We start from the raw sequence: 16,962 nt of genomic DNA on the forward strand, positions 1-16,962 counted from the left end.
ATGCTTAGATTTGGAAACAGAAGACATTGGTTAACATTGTAGTTCTGTCACTTACTAGATGGATGATCTGGGGCAATCTTAACTTGGTTTTAGTTTTCTCATATGTAAAATGGGAACACTATCATTTCTGCCTAGATTGTTACTGGGTGGTCAGTTGGTACACCCCTTTCAAAGGATACTGTAGCCTGTAAATTACCCATATATATTTCCAAAAGTCTTAGCTCTTCAGCTATTAAAGCTAAATAAACCTAGGATTTTTAGGACACCCGATATTTCATCTGCTAGTTAAAAACATTTCAAGATACACTTCATGTATGTCATTTGTTTTTATATCACAGTCACCTCTAGATATCCACTTCCACTTCCTGGCACTCCCCACCCCACCCCAACCCCAGGAGTCAGACAAACAACTTGCAACTAATAAACACTGATAAGCAAGAAAAGAACTGATGTAGTGACCTTGTTGGACATGTTCAACATTTTGTCCATATTGTCGTATCCCTTTTTGATTGCATAGATTTTGAGAACCCAGAGTTACCACCTTTCCGTAATGAGGCATCAGAGATTAACTGGGTTGAATAAATAATTAGTTCTTCAAGGACCTGTGTTTTCTCATCTGACTACAATTTAGAGATTTGTCCTTGTGCTGTTTTGATGTTATTATTATTGTTGTTTTTATGTTGTGTTCTCAAAACACAGCTAAGCATGTAAGCAAAAGGACAGCAAAAAGCTATCATTAAGGCAATGCACTAAAAACTTGTGTATTTCATTTAGGTCTTTGGGTTTTATAGCCAACCATGAATTAAAAATAACAAATTAGGAAATGATCAGGGAAAGTTAGGAAGACTACTAGATGTAGGCTTCTTGCCAACAGGAAGAAGTGATAGCTGACAGCCTGAAAGGGAACAAAGAAACAAAATAAATTATTAAAAATATAGCACTCTGTGACTATTCATTTAAGGTATAACTCAAGAGCTTTTGTGGATATCACAATATAATATAATAGTACACTTTAATTATGGAATATTATATCTTTCTTTTTCTTTCTAATTATGGTTACAAAGTATTTAAAAATTACAAGTTAATTCATAATGATGGCATTGTCATCAAGAAAAGATTAAAGACAGTTCAATATAATCTACTTAAATCAAGGAATTTTCCAAGAAGTTTTCTATCCAAAGTGATTGAATTTTTTAAAAAATTAGTGTTTCAGATTTCTCTGTTTCATTGAATGTAGTCCGTTTTTCCCCCCGAGGCTCAGTTTTGCTGGGTAGGTGATTCTTGGTTGTAATACAAACTTCTTTGCTGTCCGGAATATCATGTTCCAAGCCCTCTGATCCTTTAATGTAGAAGTTGCTAGATTCTGTGTAATCCTGACTGGCTCCTCAACATTTGAATTATTTCTTTCTGGCTTCTTGTAGTAGTTTTTTTCTTGATCTGATATTTCTAGAATTTGGCAATAATATTCCTGGGAGTTTTCATTTTGGGATCTCTTTCAGGAGGTTATCAGTGGATTCATTATGTTATTATTTTACTCTCTGGTTCAAGCATATCAGGGCAATTTTCCTTGTTAATTTCTTGAAAGATGGTGTCTGGGCTCTTTTTTTTTTTATCATGTCTTCCAGGTAGTCCAATAATTCTTAAATTATTTCTCTTGGACTTATTTTCCAGGTCCATTGTTTTTCTAATGAGATAGTTTACATTTCTTCTGTTTTTTCATTCTTTTGATTTTGTCTGATTGATTTTTGATGTCTTATGGAATAATTAGCTTCTACTTGCCCAATGCTACTTTTTAAGGAGTTGTTTTCTTCAGTGAAATTTCATACATTTTTTTCCACTTTTTTTTGGTGCTTCCTTTACTAAGCTATGGACTCTTTTTTCATGATTCTCTTACATTTTCCCCCTAATTTTTCTTCTACCTGTCTTACTTGACCTTTTTGAGTTCTTCTAGGAGGTTTTTTTTGGGCCTGAGACCAATTTCATATTTCTTTTTGTGATTTTGCATGAAAGTGCTTTGACATTGTTGTCTTCTGACTTTGTGTTTTGGTCTTTTCAGTCACCATGGTAGCTTTCTACGATTAGGGGTTTTTTGAGGGGTTGTTCATTTTCCAGCCTATTTCTTGACTTTTAAAGTTGAGCTCTGCTCCAGGGGTACAGGGGGCACTACCCTTCTTGCACTGGGGACCAGAGCCCTGGCCACTGGCCTGCTGTGCTGGAGTTTCTGAACCTGGACACTCACCTGCTGTACCAGGGCCTCCAGGGCTAGTGGCTCACCTGCTGTGTTAAGGTCTTCAGGCCTGGTAGTGTCTGCTGTGTTGGGGTCTCTGGGCCTGAAATGCTTGCCTATTATGCCAGGACCTCTGGGACCAGTGGCTTGCCTGCTACATGTAGGGGGCTAGAGGCCTCATAGCTGGCCCACTGTGCCACTGGCCTGCTATACTGGTGCCACATGCTCTCAGTTGCTGACCTGTGCTGCGGCTACAGTCCTTCTGCTGCCTTGCCCAGACACTGACTGTCCTGAGCTGCACTCCCCTTTTACCCGAGTGAGACAGACCTTTCCTATAGTCCTTCTAAGTTGTCGTAGGCAAGAAAATTGTTTCACACCAACCTTTTATAGATTCTGCTGCTCCAGAATTCATTTGGAAGAATTTTTAAAAGTTGTTTGGAGGGAATTTTAGGAGAGCTCAGACAAGTTCCTGCCTTTTCTCCACTGTCTTGACTCTGCCTCTAAATTATTGTTTAAAAGAATAAACTCATTTGTTACAGAAGGTTTATTTATGTGGAACACACCATTTCAGGAACACACCAATGTTAGATGAATGAGGTAGTGCTATATCATGAATCAAAGACAATAGATCAACCTAAAAGATAAGGAAAAAGTAAGAACCTTGATTAAGTTACCTTTCTTATTGTTCAGTCATGAACAATTCTTGGTGACCACATTTGAAGTTTTCTTGGCAAAGATAGTGGAGTAGTCTCCCATTTCCTTCTCCAGCTCATTTTATAGATGAGAAAACTGAGGCAGAGTTAAATGACTCGCCCAGGGTCACACAGCTGGTAAGTGTCTGAGGTCAGATTTGAACTCAGCAAGATGATTCTTCTTTACTCTAGGCTTGGCACTCTACCTACTGTACTAACTAGCTGGCCCTTATCTTTCTTATCCTTCCATTTTTCTAACTTTGCAATATAATGGCATTGTTTTCACATAATTCTCTAATAATTGCTAAATAATAACTATGGGTAACATCTTTTAAAAACAAGGAATCTGCCAGGTCTCCCCTTTTGTCTCATTCATACAAAGCAATTCACACAGGTTCATGCGATACCTGAGCTGATTGGGATGTCAGCTGAGATCTCTGCCAGTGCTCTTGGGGTAAGAAAGACAAGACAAAAGCAGTTGAACAAAGCCAGGGAATGCCTCAAATTGACTGTACCTAGCTATGTGTGCAGTCTCTACTCTCATAGTCTGATACCTCTGGAAAGAAGGGAGGGAGCTGCTAAATGTTTGTGGTTCGATTGAGTTCTTGTCATTGGGGGTGCTCAGCTACTAAGACTATCCTCAAATCACCATTGTTCTTGCTTTGAGATACAGCCTAGTATCACTCCTTGAGACTTCCTAGAACAAACTGTCTTTCAGGAACAATTGGGAGTTTTTCCTGAGGAACAGCAGCCACTGTATCAGTCCTTCTCTGATCCCATTGGTAGAATACTGGGAGTGCAGAGATATACAGTAATTTATCTCTCTAGACCACTATTTCTTAGCTTGAGAGGCATGAACTTTAATAAAAAAAAATTTTTGTGATAAATATGTTTCAGTGTAATTGGTTTTCTTTGTAAACTCATGTGTTTTATTTGAGGCAGGTAGTTGGCACGGTACTGGATTTAAAGTCAGGAAAACTTGCATTTAGATCTTGGCTCCTACACTAGCTGTGTGGCCTTAGGTTAGCCTCAGTTTCATCATCTGTAAAATGGGGATAATAATAGCACCTGTCTCACAAGATTGTTGTGAAAATCAAATGAGAAGTATATCAATATATGTATATGTGTATTAACATAGAATAATTTGTGTGATTTATGTATATTAATACATAATGGATATTTGTGTCTATTAATACACAAAGTGCTTTGCAAACCTTAAAGTACTATAAAGATGATAGCTATTATTTTTATTATTATTATCCATTAAAATAATTATTCTGAAGAGGGGTTAATGACACACAAAAGTTAAGTCTGCCGTTTTTTAGATATTATTTTCTTGCTTTGGACGTTATTTTCTACTTTAGCTAAAAATGAATTATGCTTTGAATGAAGGTTATGTATATGAAAGGAATCAAAGGGAAATTCCATCCATTTATCCTTTCCTTGATATTCATTCATTCAACACACATATGCAAACTACTATGTGGGAGCATTATGCTAAACACTGGGAGAGGATACAAAGAAACTAGTCCTTACCTCATAGAGGTTATAGTCTAATAGGAAAGATAAAATGGCCCTAGCTGTTACTGCCTTCCTTTTCGAGATCAGCCTCCATATATTTTGCATATATCTTCTATGTGTCTAGCTATTAATATATTGACTCACCCATTAGAATGTGTTTTCCTTGATGGCAGGTACTGTTTTTGCCTTTCTTTGTATTCTCAGCAATTAGTAATAACAGTAGTGATAATAATATTAATAGCCAGCATTTATCTAGAACTTTAAGGTTTACAAAATACTTTACAAATATTATCTCATTTTTAGCACAGTTCCTGGTACATGGTTAGGGATAGAGACAGCATCTGGACCAGTGATTTCATTGGCACAGGGAATTCTCAAATGAGGAAACTTCCTCTACCAATGCAGTCCACAGCCTTCTGTTAAAGTCTTAGAAAGAGCACTGAGAGATTAATTGACTTGGTTAGGGTCACAGGGAAAATATGTGTCAGAGGTAGGACTTAGACCAAACTCTTTCTGGTTCCAAGACCCAACTCTCTTTCCTCTACTATGGTGCCTCTGGCATGTAGTAAACACTTCATAAATGCTTGTCGATTGAGGGATTAATTGCTAAGATATATGTGTTAAAAAAAATTAGAATGTAAACCTGAAAATAAAAGGGTATAAGGTTCCTTCTGAACTTGGGGGTGTTCAAAAGATTATTTCTAGTTAGGAAAATAAGAGAAGACTTCATAAAGGAGATGGCATTTAACCTGGGCTCTAATTGTAATAAGAACTCAGCTTCAGTTTACAAAGCTCTCTCAACAGAATTCTTTCTGCTCTTATGAGTTAGGAAGCAAAGGCATTATTAACCTCATTTTATAAAGAAATAAAAACTTGAAAATATCTTGTGACTTGGCCAAGTCACTATCACTAATAAATGGCAGAGACTTGAAATCAGGTCTTCCAACTCCAAGTGCTGGCCTGTCTCTATTACTCTATACCACCCTAAAGGATGGTACCAATTAGAGAGGCATTGCGTGAGGAGACATCAGGGAGAGAGAACAGCATCAGGCATTACAATATGTTGAGATGCATCACCCAAATACAAAGACATCTGATTATTTTTCCCAACTAATAAAACTCCACTCTTTGTTATTTTTAACCATAATCTGAACTCAATGCACCCTGTTTCTGCCAGTGCAAATCACTATACTGTAGTATGTTGCTGTTCCTGAATTGCAGTGGCCAAAACATGTTTCCCTTTGCAAATGGCGTTGAGCTTCTTCAGAATGGTACTTGGATGATGGCCACAGTCCATCACTGGGTCCATACTTACAACCTTTCCCATTTGATAGTACCTGTCTGAAATTATGTTCTGCTGACATAGTCTTTTTGTGTGTGTGTGAGAGGCAATTGGGGTTAAGTGACTTGCCCAGAGTCACACAGCTAGTAAGCGTTATATGTCTGAGGCCAGATTTGAACTCACATCCTCCTCACCCCAGGGCTGGTACTCTATTCACTGCACCATCTAGCTGCCCTCTGATGTAGTCTTTAAGAACTAATGTCTCTCATGGTGGAATATGCTATCCATATCCAGAGAAAGAACTATGGAGTCTGAATGCAGATCAAAGCATACTATTTTCTCTTTTTTGTTTATTTGCTTTTTCTTTCTCATGGTTTTCCCCTTTTGTTCTGATTCTTCTTTCACAACACAACTAATGTGGAAATACGTTTTAATATAATTATACATGTATAGCCTATATCAGATTGCATGCCATCTTGGGGAGGGGAGTGTGGGGGGAAAATTTAGAGTTCAAAATCTTATAAAAGAGTGTTGAAAACTAAAAATGAATGAATGAATAAATTTGGGGGGGAAAAAGGTTAAAAAAAGAACCAATGTCTCACTCCACCCTGTGATGAGACAGGAGTAGGACTTCACTGAAGGATAATGTGTATGTAAAAGAGGATGAAGCAAGTTAGACAGCATAGTAGATAGACCTCTAGATAGAGTCAGGAAAACTTTTGTTAAAATCCTGCCTCAGACGCGTATTAGCTGTGGAGTCACACAGCTGGGCAAGTTGCTTAACCTCTTTTGTCCTCAGTTTGCTCATTTACAAAATGGAGAAAATAATAACGCCTACTTCCTACCGTTGTGAGGATCAGCTGAGATCTATATAAAGCATTTTTTTAAGTTTGAAATGTTATGTAGATACTAGTAATGATGGTTAGCCTGATAATTCACTGAAACATAAGATTGATAAATCAAGAAAGCTACTATTCACCCAGTAAGTAGAAGTTGCTCTCTTTAATATATAACAAAATGATAGAGTAACCTGATCTTTATGTGTTTTCTAGGCTGGAGCAGGAAATACAGACACTAGAAAGTGAAGAGTCCCAGATATCTGCCAAAGAGCAAATCATCCTAGAGAAACTAAAGGAAACAGAGAAATCTTTGAAGGACTTTCAAAAGGTGAAGAAAATATAATTTATAAGAATGTTTCCATCCAGAAAGAATTATGGAATATTAAAGTCAGAATGAACCTCAGAGGTCATTAGTCCATCCCCTCCAACAATACCCAAGTGGTAATCCCTCAGTGTAATTTTATTATTAAAATTAAAAATATAGTAAAACCTCATCCATTATGAATGTTTGAAGAGGCCAGGCTATATAAGTGAAAAGTCTGAATTACATAGGCTATTGTTTTTTTAAAAAAAACTCAGTTGTATTACTTATAAAATATTTCGAAGTAGCAGTCTGGTCTGGCCTAGACTTAATAAATATATCAGAGTTTTAGGTAATTAGCAACAGTTACTTGAACTCAAACAATTTGTGTTCATAGAGGATCTCCTGAGTTAGAACTATAGGTTCTTTAGTGATCATTAGGTCCAACTCTCTTTCTTAACATCTAGAAAAACTCAGCTCTCTTTAAAGAAGTTAAATATGTCCCACCTTGCCATTGTAGATGGTGCACGGCAAGAGGATGATGCCAGGGAGTTAAATCACAGCTTCATTTGGCTTCCCAAGGCGGGGCAGCGGAGTAGGCTGGCTGGAAAAATTGTCAGGCAGGCCTTTTGTCTTTGGCCTTTCTATCTACCCTGACCCCATAAATTCAGCACCCTTATACTTCCCTCTGGTTGTCCAAAACCCTGTACTCTATTGAACCACCTTGGCCTGCCCTCACCTAAATGGCCAAGAAAAAAATGCTCTAAATTACCCTTTGTTATTTCCCTTTCACATTCCCAATACAATCTCTGTGTATCTCTTCTGCTAAAGCAAATTTATTAAATAATCCTACAGTAAGTCATAAATGAATATTCTTTTTAAAGCTATAAATTAAATTTTTATTTTTTCCTGCCTCCCCACCCCACTCCACCTTTCCCTTTCCAGGTTAATTTCTTTATCAATCCAAATTTATCTCTAGTTAATGAAATTTCAGGCAACAGGAGGAAGATCTCTGAATGCAGGGGGCCTTATCCTTAAATAACATTACTCCACTCATTTCACCTTTAATGAAGGCCCTAAGTGAAGGGAAAGGAAAGGAAAGGAAAGCTTTTAATCCTTGGCTTTCAAAACATCCAGATACCCCTTGCTTGAAAAAATGAACAGGGTCTGCTGCCACTTTTTCAATCCTGGGGTTTCCAGTGATCCTCAAAATGCCTGACTTGACTGTGCAAAAGTAATGTATACACTTATATACAATTCTTGTTATTTATGCCCCATTTGCATGAAGAATAGTGAATATTTTATATGTCAGTCCATGCAAATGTATGTCAAATGGGCTTTTTGTGATATTTGATTCTAATGCTAAACTGTTCCTATACGCTGTGTCTTCATATATTGTTGCTCATTGAGCATAACTGTCATAACTAAAAATTAAATGAGAGGAAGTATTCCTAGGCTGGTTGGAAACCATTACAGGATTCAATTCCATATCAGCATCTCTTTTATTAAGTTTTTGTCTTTCAGACAGAATCTGCCTTGACCATGATACTGTAAGACAAACCTCTCTTGCTGAGTGTGGAAGTATATGAATGAAATCCCTGCTCCTTGGAAAACTGAGGTGCTGGATTACTTGAGTTAGGAAGTTCTAAGTTATAGTAGGGCTAACAGCAACCAGAGGTGAACTGTGAGTCTGACACCAATTTGATGACCCCAAAAGAGCAGGGAGATAGCAGACTACTTAGGGAGGGGTAAATGGCTCAGGTCAGAAATATGGAGCAGATCAAAACTTCTGTGTTGATCAGGGTTAGGAGCAGCCCATAAGTGGCCACTACCCTTCTAACCCAGGCAAAAGAAGGAAATCCAATCTCAACCACAAATAAACAAAAACAACATAGCCAACTTATTGGAGTTACTTCCTAGGGGATAACATCTGTCAAGTGCTGTCTCCTATTAAAATTCTGTATCTGGGGCATAGAGTGAATCTAAGAGAAGTAAGGATTAAATGAGAATGTTCTCCAGAAATGTAATGGTTTGCCCTATTTTTGTTTCCACAGAGCTTTTCCAATGCAGATGGAGGTAAGTGTTTTGCTTTTCTGCTTACTTTAAACAATAAAAGAAATGTTTAGATTACCATCAGATGAACTACAAATTTGTTGAATAGAAAAATATTGCTTTAATAGGATTCATGAATGAGTAGCCATTATGGGAAGATGTGATTTACTGGTTTGGAAGCATCTTAGGATGAAAGAAAACAGCTGTACCTGGAATGCAGCAAAATGTCAGAAAGCCTGTGGGGGGGTGGCTTTGAAGTTCCTAGTATATCTATTTGGAGGGAATTTTAACTTGACTTATGTTATTGTGGACTTCTCTGGGCCATAGCTTCTGATCTGCCAAATGAAATTAACAGTCTCTTCCACTACCCTTGTCCTCTCCACCACACCGGATGTAGGGAACAAATTGAACAATTCTCACAAACTCCTTGAGCTTCTCCTGAAAAGTACTCACCAAATATAAGATGATGGTCTTAATAGCATCATCCTCTGTTATCATGATTATAGTTATCATAACATATCTGATTACATTTCTGAGTATTTCATAGTCTCCCAGCCCCAAAAAAACGTTTAGTAAAAGCTCTCTGATGTTCAGTGTGGTGTGATCCTTTTCTAAGGTTTCCTTTTTTCTCTTCTTTGCATCAAAAAGTCATATTTTTTAACATTAAAGGGCATTTGAACCTGACAAGGACTTAAGCTCATTTCAAAGGGTTGAGGCACTAGGAGCAGCCACCAGGTTCTGCCTTTTGATGTTCTGCTCCCCAAATTTTGAACCCTTCCCACTTCTTTTAGGGCAAAGTATTAAATGTCCTCAATTTGGTATGTGGATGTTATAAATCATAAGCTTTAAAGATAGACAGGCCCTTAGAGAGCATTCAGCTCCGTTATCTTACAGAAGAGAAAACTGAGGTCCAGAGAAGGTTATCTTGTAAAGCTAGAAAGAAAAACTTAAATCCATCCAGTCAAATCCCGTATCTTACAAATGAAAACCAAGGCCCAGAGAGGTAATGACTGGTCCAAGGCCACATAGCTAATACTTGCTGGAGTTAGGAATCAAACCCACATGCTTTTACTCCAAATCCACTCAGTGCTCATTCTTCTACAACATGCTGCTTATGCCTCTTCTCATTCCTTTTCTTTTTGTTCTCCTCTCTTCACCTTTCCTTGGGGAGCTCCAAATCCCCTGATGGAGCGTGTGTAGGATAGAGAGGAGGATACTAAACTGGTGTTCTCAATTCTTTTCTTTACCCTATCTGAATATGTCATAAAGCTATGATAAGTGAGTAGTTTTCAATGTTCACAAAATGCCTCCTTCCAAGTTTTGGGGATGACTATAAAGTAAATTTCCTTTGAAATTTATACACATGTAAATATATTCACATACTTCTAGCTAGCCTGCTATTTACTAGTCTATTCAATCAATAAAAAATCATTTATTAAGGATCAGTTACTTTCTTCTAGGCACTGTGCTAGGCCCTGGGGATACAAAGACAGAATCAATTCAGGAGAAAAAACATATCCACATATAAATATAAAGGGTCACATAGAAACTGTCATCCGAATACTTTTTCATACTGTTTGAAAACTTTCAGATGAAAAATTCATAAATCAGCTATGGAAATGAGATTTAGAATGCATCTGCTTTTAGTCAAAATATGCTAAACTGTTAGTGTTTCTGCAAGTGAAAATGTGGAGACCAAGATATTTTTCATGATTCTGTTGCTGCCTTCTTTTGCGACCTCTGGCAAAGCAATAAACGTCCTTAATTTGATCTGTGGATGTTATGGGGGGTCAATGAGTTCATGGCCACAAAATATTTTGAGACTCCCAGATGTGAAATTCAAAATAGACTTTTTTCTCAAACTGAGAACTTCCAGCTTCATGATGCTCATTGAGCTCTCTTTATTATATTCAATTAAAATTAACAAACATTTATTAAAAGCCTACTGCGTATAAGCCCCAAACAAAGAGATAATACAGATTAGGCTTTCACAAGGAGTTGACAATCTAATGGAGGAAAGGAATGCATACAGATCATTAGGATGTGAGGGAGGACAAGATAAGTGCAAATGAATGGTCCAGTCAAGGCTATGAGAAATGTGAAAAGAACAAGAGAAGTGAGAAAGAAGCTTTCCTTAAGATGGCGTCCAAGTGGGGCCTTGAAGAAGGAAAAGGCTTCATCAGGTAGAGATAGTCAAGTCTTCTCCAAACCAATCACAGATGCATGTTAAAACGATTATTAGAATTAAGGATTCAGAGAACTCTGCAAAAATTGGTGTGAACAGATACAGAATAAAATAGGCAGAATGAAGAGAAGAATTTATGTGATGACCACAGTGATGTAAAGGAAGAGAACACCGAAAGACTTCCAATCTCCAATCAAGGCAATGTCTAGTTGTGACTTCGGATGATTGGTAATAAAGCATGCTACTCACTTCTCAGCAGAGAGATAGTAGACTATAAATGGAGAATGAGACATACGTTTGTGGAAATGGCCGAAGTGTTGATTTGTTTTGCTCACCTGTGCTTATTTGTTACAAGGGCAGTTTCTATTTGGGGGGGAGGGAATCACTAAGAGGTAATAGGGATTTTTTATATATGTAAGAGCATCAATGAAACATTTAAAAGGAAAGGACAATAGTGTGTAGAATGGATTAAAGAGGAAATAGGGTGGAAAAAGGAAGACCAATTTGGAGCCTATTACAGTAACCTAGATGAGAAGAGATGAGGGTTTGAGTTAGGATGGTTGAAGTGAGAAGGAAGAATATGGGGTGGATGAGAGCTTAGAGAGGTATAATCAATGGGATTTGACAACTAATTGGAATAGCAATGTCAATGGTTATTACTAGGTTATAAGCCTGGGCAACTGTGAGAACAGTGTTGTCTTCAGCAAAAATAGGGATATTGAAGGAGGAAGAAGTTTGGGGAAAATAAAATTAAGTTTTTGGCCTTTTGAACTTAAGATGCCAGCAAGCACTAAAATGCTACATTGCATTTAATCTGCTTTTAAATGGCCAATCAGTGTTAAGATTATTTTCTTTTTGTAGTTAAATCAATAACACCATTCTTTTTTTTTTTTAACTGCATATGTAGTCAGATTTGCTCGGAAGGTTTTGAAGGAAAGTAAATGCCCTTCAAAGAATGCAGTAAGTGTTTAGGTCACAGTATGGCCTTGGGCAAGAGGCAATAGATTAGTTCTCTCAGGAAGAATGCAATTCTAAAATAGTGAGGCATTAGACATTTTTATTATTTTCTCATGGCTTAATACTTTCATCCCTCAATGATTCAGTAGTTCCTGGGGAGCAAAGGTAACCTTAGATCCAACCATTTCTTATAATTAACACCATTTCTGTGTTTTAAAACTTTATGTGAAATAATCATAGTTTGGGAACTGTAGGAGAAAGCGCCCAATTTCTGAGACAGCAGTCTGAAACCTGCCTTGTGCTATGACAAAGCAAATACATTCATCTAAATCTGATTTGGCCAAATTTATGCTTATGTATGTGCACCCACACGTGCACACACAAATACATAAGCACACATTCTTTTATTCCATCTAATGAAGGTCACGTACTCACGTGGAAGATATTCCCTTTTAGGTCTGCATAAAGGTAAGTAGCTGGAATCAACTCTGATTTTAGAGCAGCTTCCAGGACATTTGGCATGGATCTCAAGAAACCACAAATCAGTGGATCATACCTCTGCAGGTCATGATGGTCCAATGTTCCAGAGAGTCAAAAACTAAAGTCACAGACTAGTTTCTCCAAAACCTGGCTGTTTCCACTGTATAGCATATGATGCCTAGAGATGATGGGCATTTTTATATACACATATTTATATTGTGTGTTATCTTGTACTTTTTTGAAAACTGGAGTGTAATACTTCATATTATCCCTATATTAAATGCCGTCTTATGGGATCCTACCTATAGTTCTATAATATAAACATTGTTTGGATCATGACTCTGCTATCTATCCCTACCAGCAACATCCCTTTCAGCTTGGTGTCCTCTACAGATCTGGCAAGCATATATGCACCTCCAAGTTATTGACAAAATGTATTGAAGGCAACAGGGGCCAGGATAGTTTTGTGGGACTATTCATTAATCCCCAGCACTTAGCACAGTGCCTGGCACATAGTAAGTGCTTAATAATTGCTTTATCTTTGTGTTTCTCTCTCTCTCTGCTTCTCCCTTCCCCCTGCCTCCATCCCTGTTTTCTTTCCTCCCTTCCTCCTCTCCATGTTGACATTTTCCCATTAATCACTATTCTTTTGGGTCTGGTCATTCAACCACTTCCAAATTTACCTAATCCAGCACAAATCTGACCATTTTGTCTACAAGGATATTATGAAAGACTTTGTCAGATGATTTACTTAAATCCATGTACCTAAAGCCATGTATCTTATGTAGGAAATAGAAAGAACATTGGCTCTAAAGTCAAAAGGACTTAGGTTCAAATCCTGCGTCTTGATGATAACAGCTGGGGTCCTTGGGCAAGACATCAAACCTCCCTAAACCTCAGTTTCCTCATCTATAACATGAGGGATTTGGACAAGGAGGCCTCTGACATCATTCCCTTCTTCTAGCAGTCTAATAAACATATCAAAATGGGAAGTTCTATTATGACCTTTTTTTCAAGTATAGGCATTTATTATTAATATGGGATAGTAAGAATAGTATCTATAAAATATACCCTCCCCTCCACAAAAACCTTCGGGCACACTTCCACAAATACAAATTTGTGGGAAGGATGGACAGATATTTAGAATGCAATGATAGTGAAGCACTGCACTGCTAGCCCTTGAAGTAATTTTTCACCTTATATAATCAGTCCTTTTGCAACTCTGAATTGTCAAACTTAGCTATAGGCCCCCATCTATATTAAAGGTTGGCAGACTAAGGCCTGGGAGCCAAATCTGGTCTGCTGACTTCCTCAGGTTTAACTCGTGGGACATACAAAAACAGATGGCAGGCTGTCTGTGGGCTGTAGTTTGCTGAAACCCTAATCTATACGCCATGTATATGAAAGAAATACATACATTTCCCCCCACTCCAGATTCCCCTTATTTTTTTTTGTTTTAATATTTTAATTTTTTCCAATTACATATGAAAACTTTTTTTTAAGGCAATTGGGGTTAAGTGATTTGCCCAGGGTCACACAGCTGGCAAGTGTCAAGTGTTTGGTCTGAGGCTGGATCTGAACTCAAGTCCTCCTGATTTCAGGGCCTGTGCTCTATCCCCTGCACCACCTAGCTGCTCCCTAAAACATTTTTAACCTTCATTTTTTTTGTAATTTTGAAGTCCAGATTCTCTCCCACTCTCCTTCCCCTCCCTCTCATTGAGAAGGCAAACAATTCGATAAGGGTTATATACGTACAGTATCATGACCTATCCTTTCTTTTTCCCCCACTAACATGTAATTGGTAGAAATTTTTAACACTCATGTTTTTTTAATTTTGAGTTTGAAATTTTCTCTGTCCCTCCTTCATCTCTCCCCTCCATGAGACAGTAAGCAGTTTGATATAGGTTATACATGTTCAATCATGCAAAACATGTTATCACATTAGTCATGTTATGAAAGAAGACACAGACCCAAAGGGGAAAAAAAATACAAAAAAATACAGAAAGTGGAAAATGGTGTGATTTGATCTGCATTCAGGCTCCATCAGATCTTTCTCTGGAGGTGGATAGAATTTTTCATTATGGATCCTTTGGAATTGTCTTGGATTGTTGTATTGCTAAGAATAGCTAAGCGTGACTCTAGAGCCAATGTTCTTTCTATTGTCCTATATGGCTTTAGGTACATGGATTTAAGTAAGTCATCTGACAAAGTCTTTCATAATATCCTTGTAGACAAAATGGTCAGATTTGTGCTGGATAATAATATTGTTAGGTAAATTTGTAAGTGGTTGAATGACCAGACCCAAAAGAATAGTGATTAATGGGAAAATGTCGAGCCACTCATTAATTTGCCTCATCACCTCCATATCTCACATCACTCATCTACCTTCCCCCAGTATCTCCTCCTTTACTCCTTTCTCAGATGAAGAGGTGGCCCTTCTCTTTGCCAAGACAACATGCACTAGTGATTCCATTCCATTCCATATTCTCTAGCACATTGCCCTCCCATCATCTCCACTCTCTGACTAATCTTTAATCTCCATCTACTGGTTGGTTCCCTGCTGCCTACAAGCACATTAGTTTCTCCCCCATCCTCAAAAAACATTAATTTGTTCTGTCCATCTCCACTAATATCTTTCCTCCCTTTCATGGCAAAATTCCTTGAAGGCCATCTACAACTAATGCCTCTACTTCCTTTCCTCTCATTCTTCTTCTTAACTCTGTATAGTCGTGTCTTCTCATTTCATTATTCATCCAAAAGTGTTCTCTTTAAAGTTACTGATGTTCTCTTAATTGCCAAATCTGATGGCCTTTCTCAAATTCTCATCCTTCTTGACCTCTCTGCATCCTTTTGCATTGTTGATCACCCTTTTTTCCTTGATATGGTCTTTGGGTTTTCATGACTCTGCTGTCTTGGCTGTCCTACCAGACTGCTTGATCTTCTTTGCTGGATCTTCATCCAGGTTATGCCCACTAACTTTGAGTGTCCACTAAAGTTGTGTCCTTTATTTTATGCCATAGAAATTTTCCAAAATTCAGAGTCAAGTTCACTGGCATATAGCTGAAAGAATACCCTCCCCACTTTTGAAATTAGGACATTTGTCTTTCTCCACTCTTACACCACCTTTCCTGGTCCCTGTGATTTTTCAGAAATCAGCAGCAGCTTGGAGAGCACATCCACCAGTTATTTCATTAATCTGGAATAAAGATTTCATCCGGCAACTTGACCTCAATGAAACCATTTAGGTGTTCTCTTGACACTGATCTTTTAAGTTCGAATGTCAGAGATACGTAGGTTTCATTCTTTTTTTTTTTTAAGGCAGTTGAGGTTAAGTGACTTGCCCAGGGTCACACAGCTAGTAAGTGTCAAGTGTTTGGTCTGAGGTCGGATTTGAACTCAGGTCCTTCTGACTTCAGGGCCAGTGCTCTATCCATTGCGCCACCTAGCTGCCCCCATAGGCTTCATTCTTACAGAGAATTCCCTGAACTGCGCACACTCAGGCTGACCCATATCTTCAGACAGCCAGATTTCCATACTGGTTTTGCCACTGTACATTCTGCAGTGCTTTCTAGGTGGGCCAGGATTTAGGAGAGACAGCCCACAGAGATTCAAGAGACACAGCCTGGAGTCCATCTACAGGTCAGACACTTTTGGATCTGGGGTGGTAGCACATCTGGAAACCCTTCCCACAGCTAATTCAACCCATACACACGTATATATGTAAACACACATCTGCAAAAAGTAAAAGAGTGGAATAAAAAATTATTGTCACAGCTCCTGTTTATACTCAAGGGCTCCACCTCTATTTGTACATCAGACCCAGAGAGACTGTGAAGAATGGTTTCTTGTCTTTGGCTCATTGCTAGGGGAAAATTAGTGGTAATTCCTTTTTTGTCAATTTTGGTATAATCTTTATATATATTGATTAGTCATGAATATCAGCAGATGTGTTAACATTCCCCAGTTACAAAGCCATTTCTAATTTATATATATCAAAAAAACCTTAACGGCCTCAGTAAACCTCACTCAGTGACTTGACTTACAGATCTACCTCTTGACTCTGACAAAGCCAATGGTGTCCCAAGAAAAACACATTTCCAGAGGTGGCCTGGGAAATGTTAGTGTTTAATTCTGAGACTCTGGAATTTTTCATTGTTTTTATGTTCATGTTCTTACTATTACTAACCACAGAAACTTAAGTAGTCTGTCTGTCATGAAAATGACTGCCACTGGGCAATCTTCCCCTGTAATGGAGAATTTGATTAGGTTGTGAAAAAAAAATAGATATGGACCTTTAAGGCCAAATCTTCAAGATTCCTTTTAATATGATTTATGTCCTGGCTCCCAAAGTTCCAATTACAGGTTCTAAACATGGCCCAAGAGAATGACCCCTTCCCCCGAGGAAAGAGATGAATGCTTTCTCAGA

General features: G+C 38.0%; 1 protein-coding gene across 2 annotated transcripts in view; it reads left to right on the plus strand.

The window, feature by feature from the left end:
- Positions 1-16,962, plus strand: part of PALM2AKAP2 (PALM2 and AKAP2 fusion) — a 262,368-nt gene that overhangs the window by 218,434 nt on the left and 26,972 nt on the right. For both annotated transcript variants that reach the window (XM_020976223.2, XM_020976226.2), the window contains exons 4-5: positions 6,775-6,889; positions 8,917-8,938. In XM_020976223.2, coding sequence (XP_020831882.1) covers positions 6,775-6,889; positions 8,917-8,938 — 137 coding nt within the window. The remainder of the gene's footprint in view (positions 1-6,774; positions 6,890-8,916; positions 8,939-16,962) is intronic.

This window comes from Phascolarctos cinereus, unplaced genomic scaffold (assembly GCF_003287225.1).
Source record: "Phascolarctos cinereus isolate Bilbo 61053 unplaced genomic scaffold, phaCin_HiC Scaffold_4;HRSCAF=312, whole genome shotgun sequence".
Taxonomy (NCBI): Eukaryota; Metazoa; Chordata; class Mammalia; order Diprotodontia; family Phascolarctidae; genus Phascolarctos; species Phascolarctos cinereus.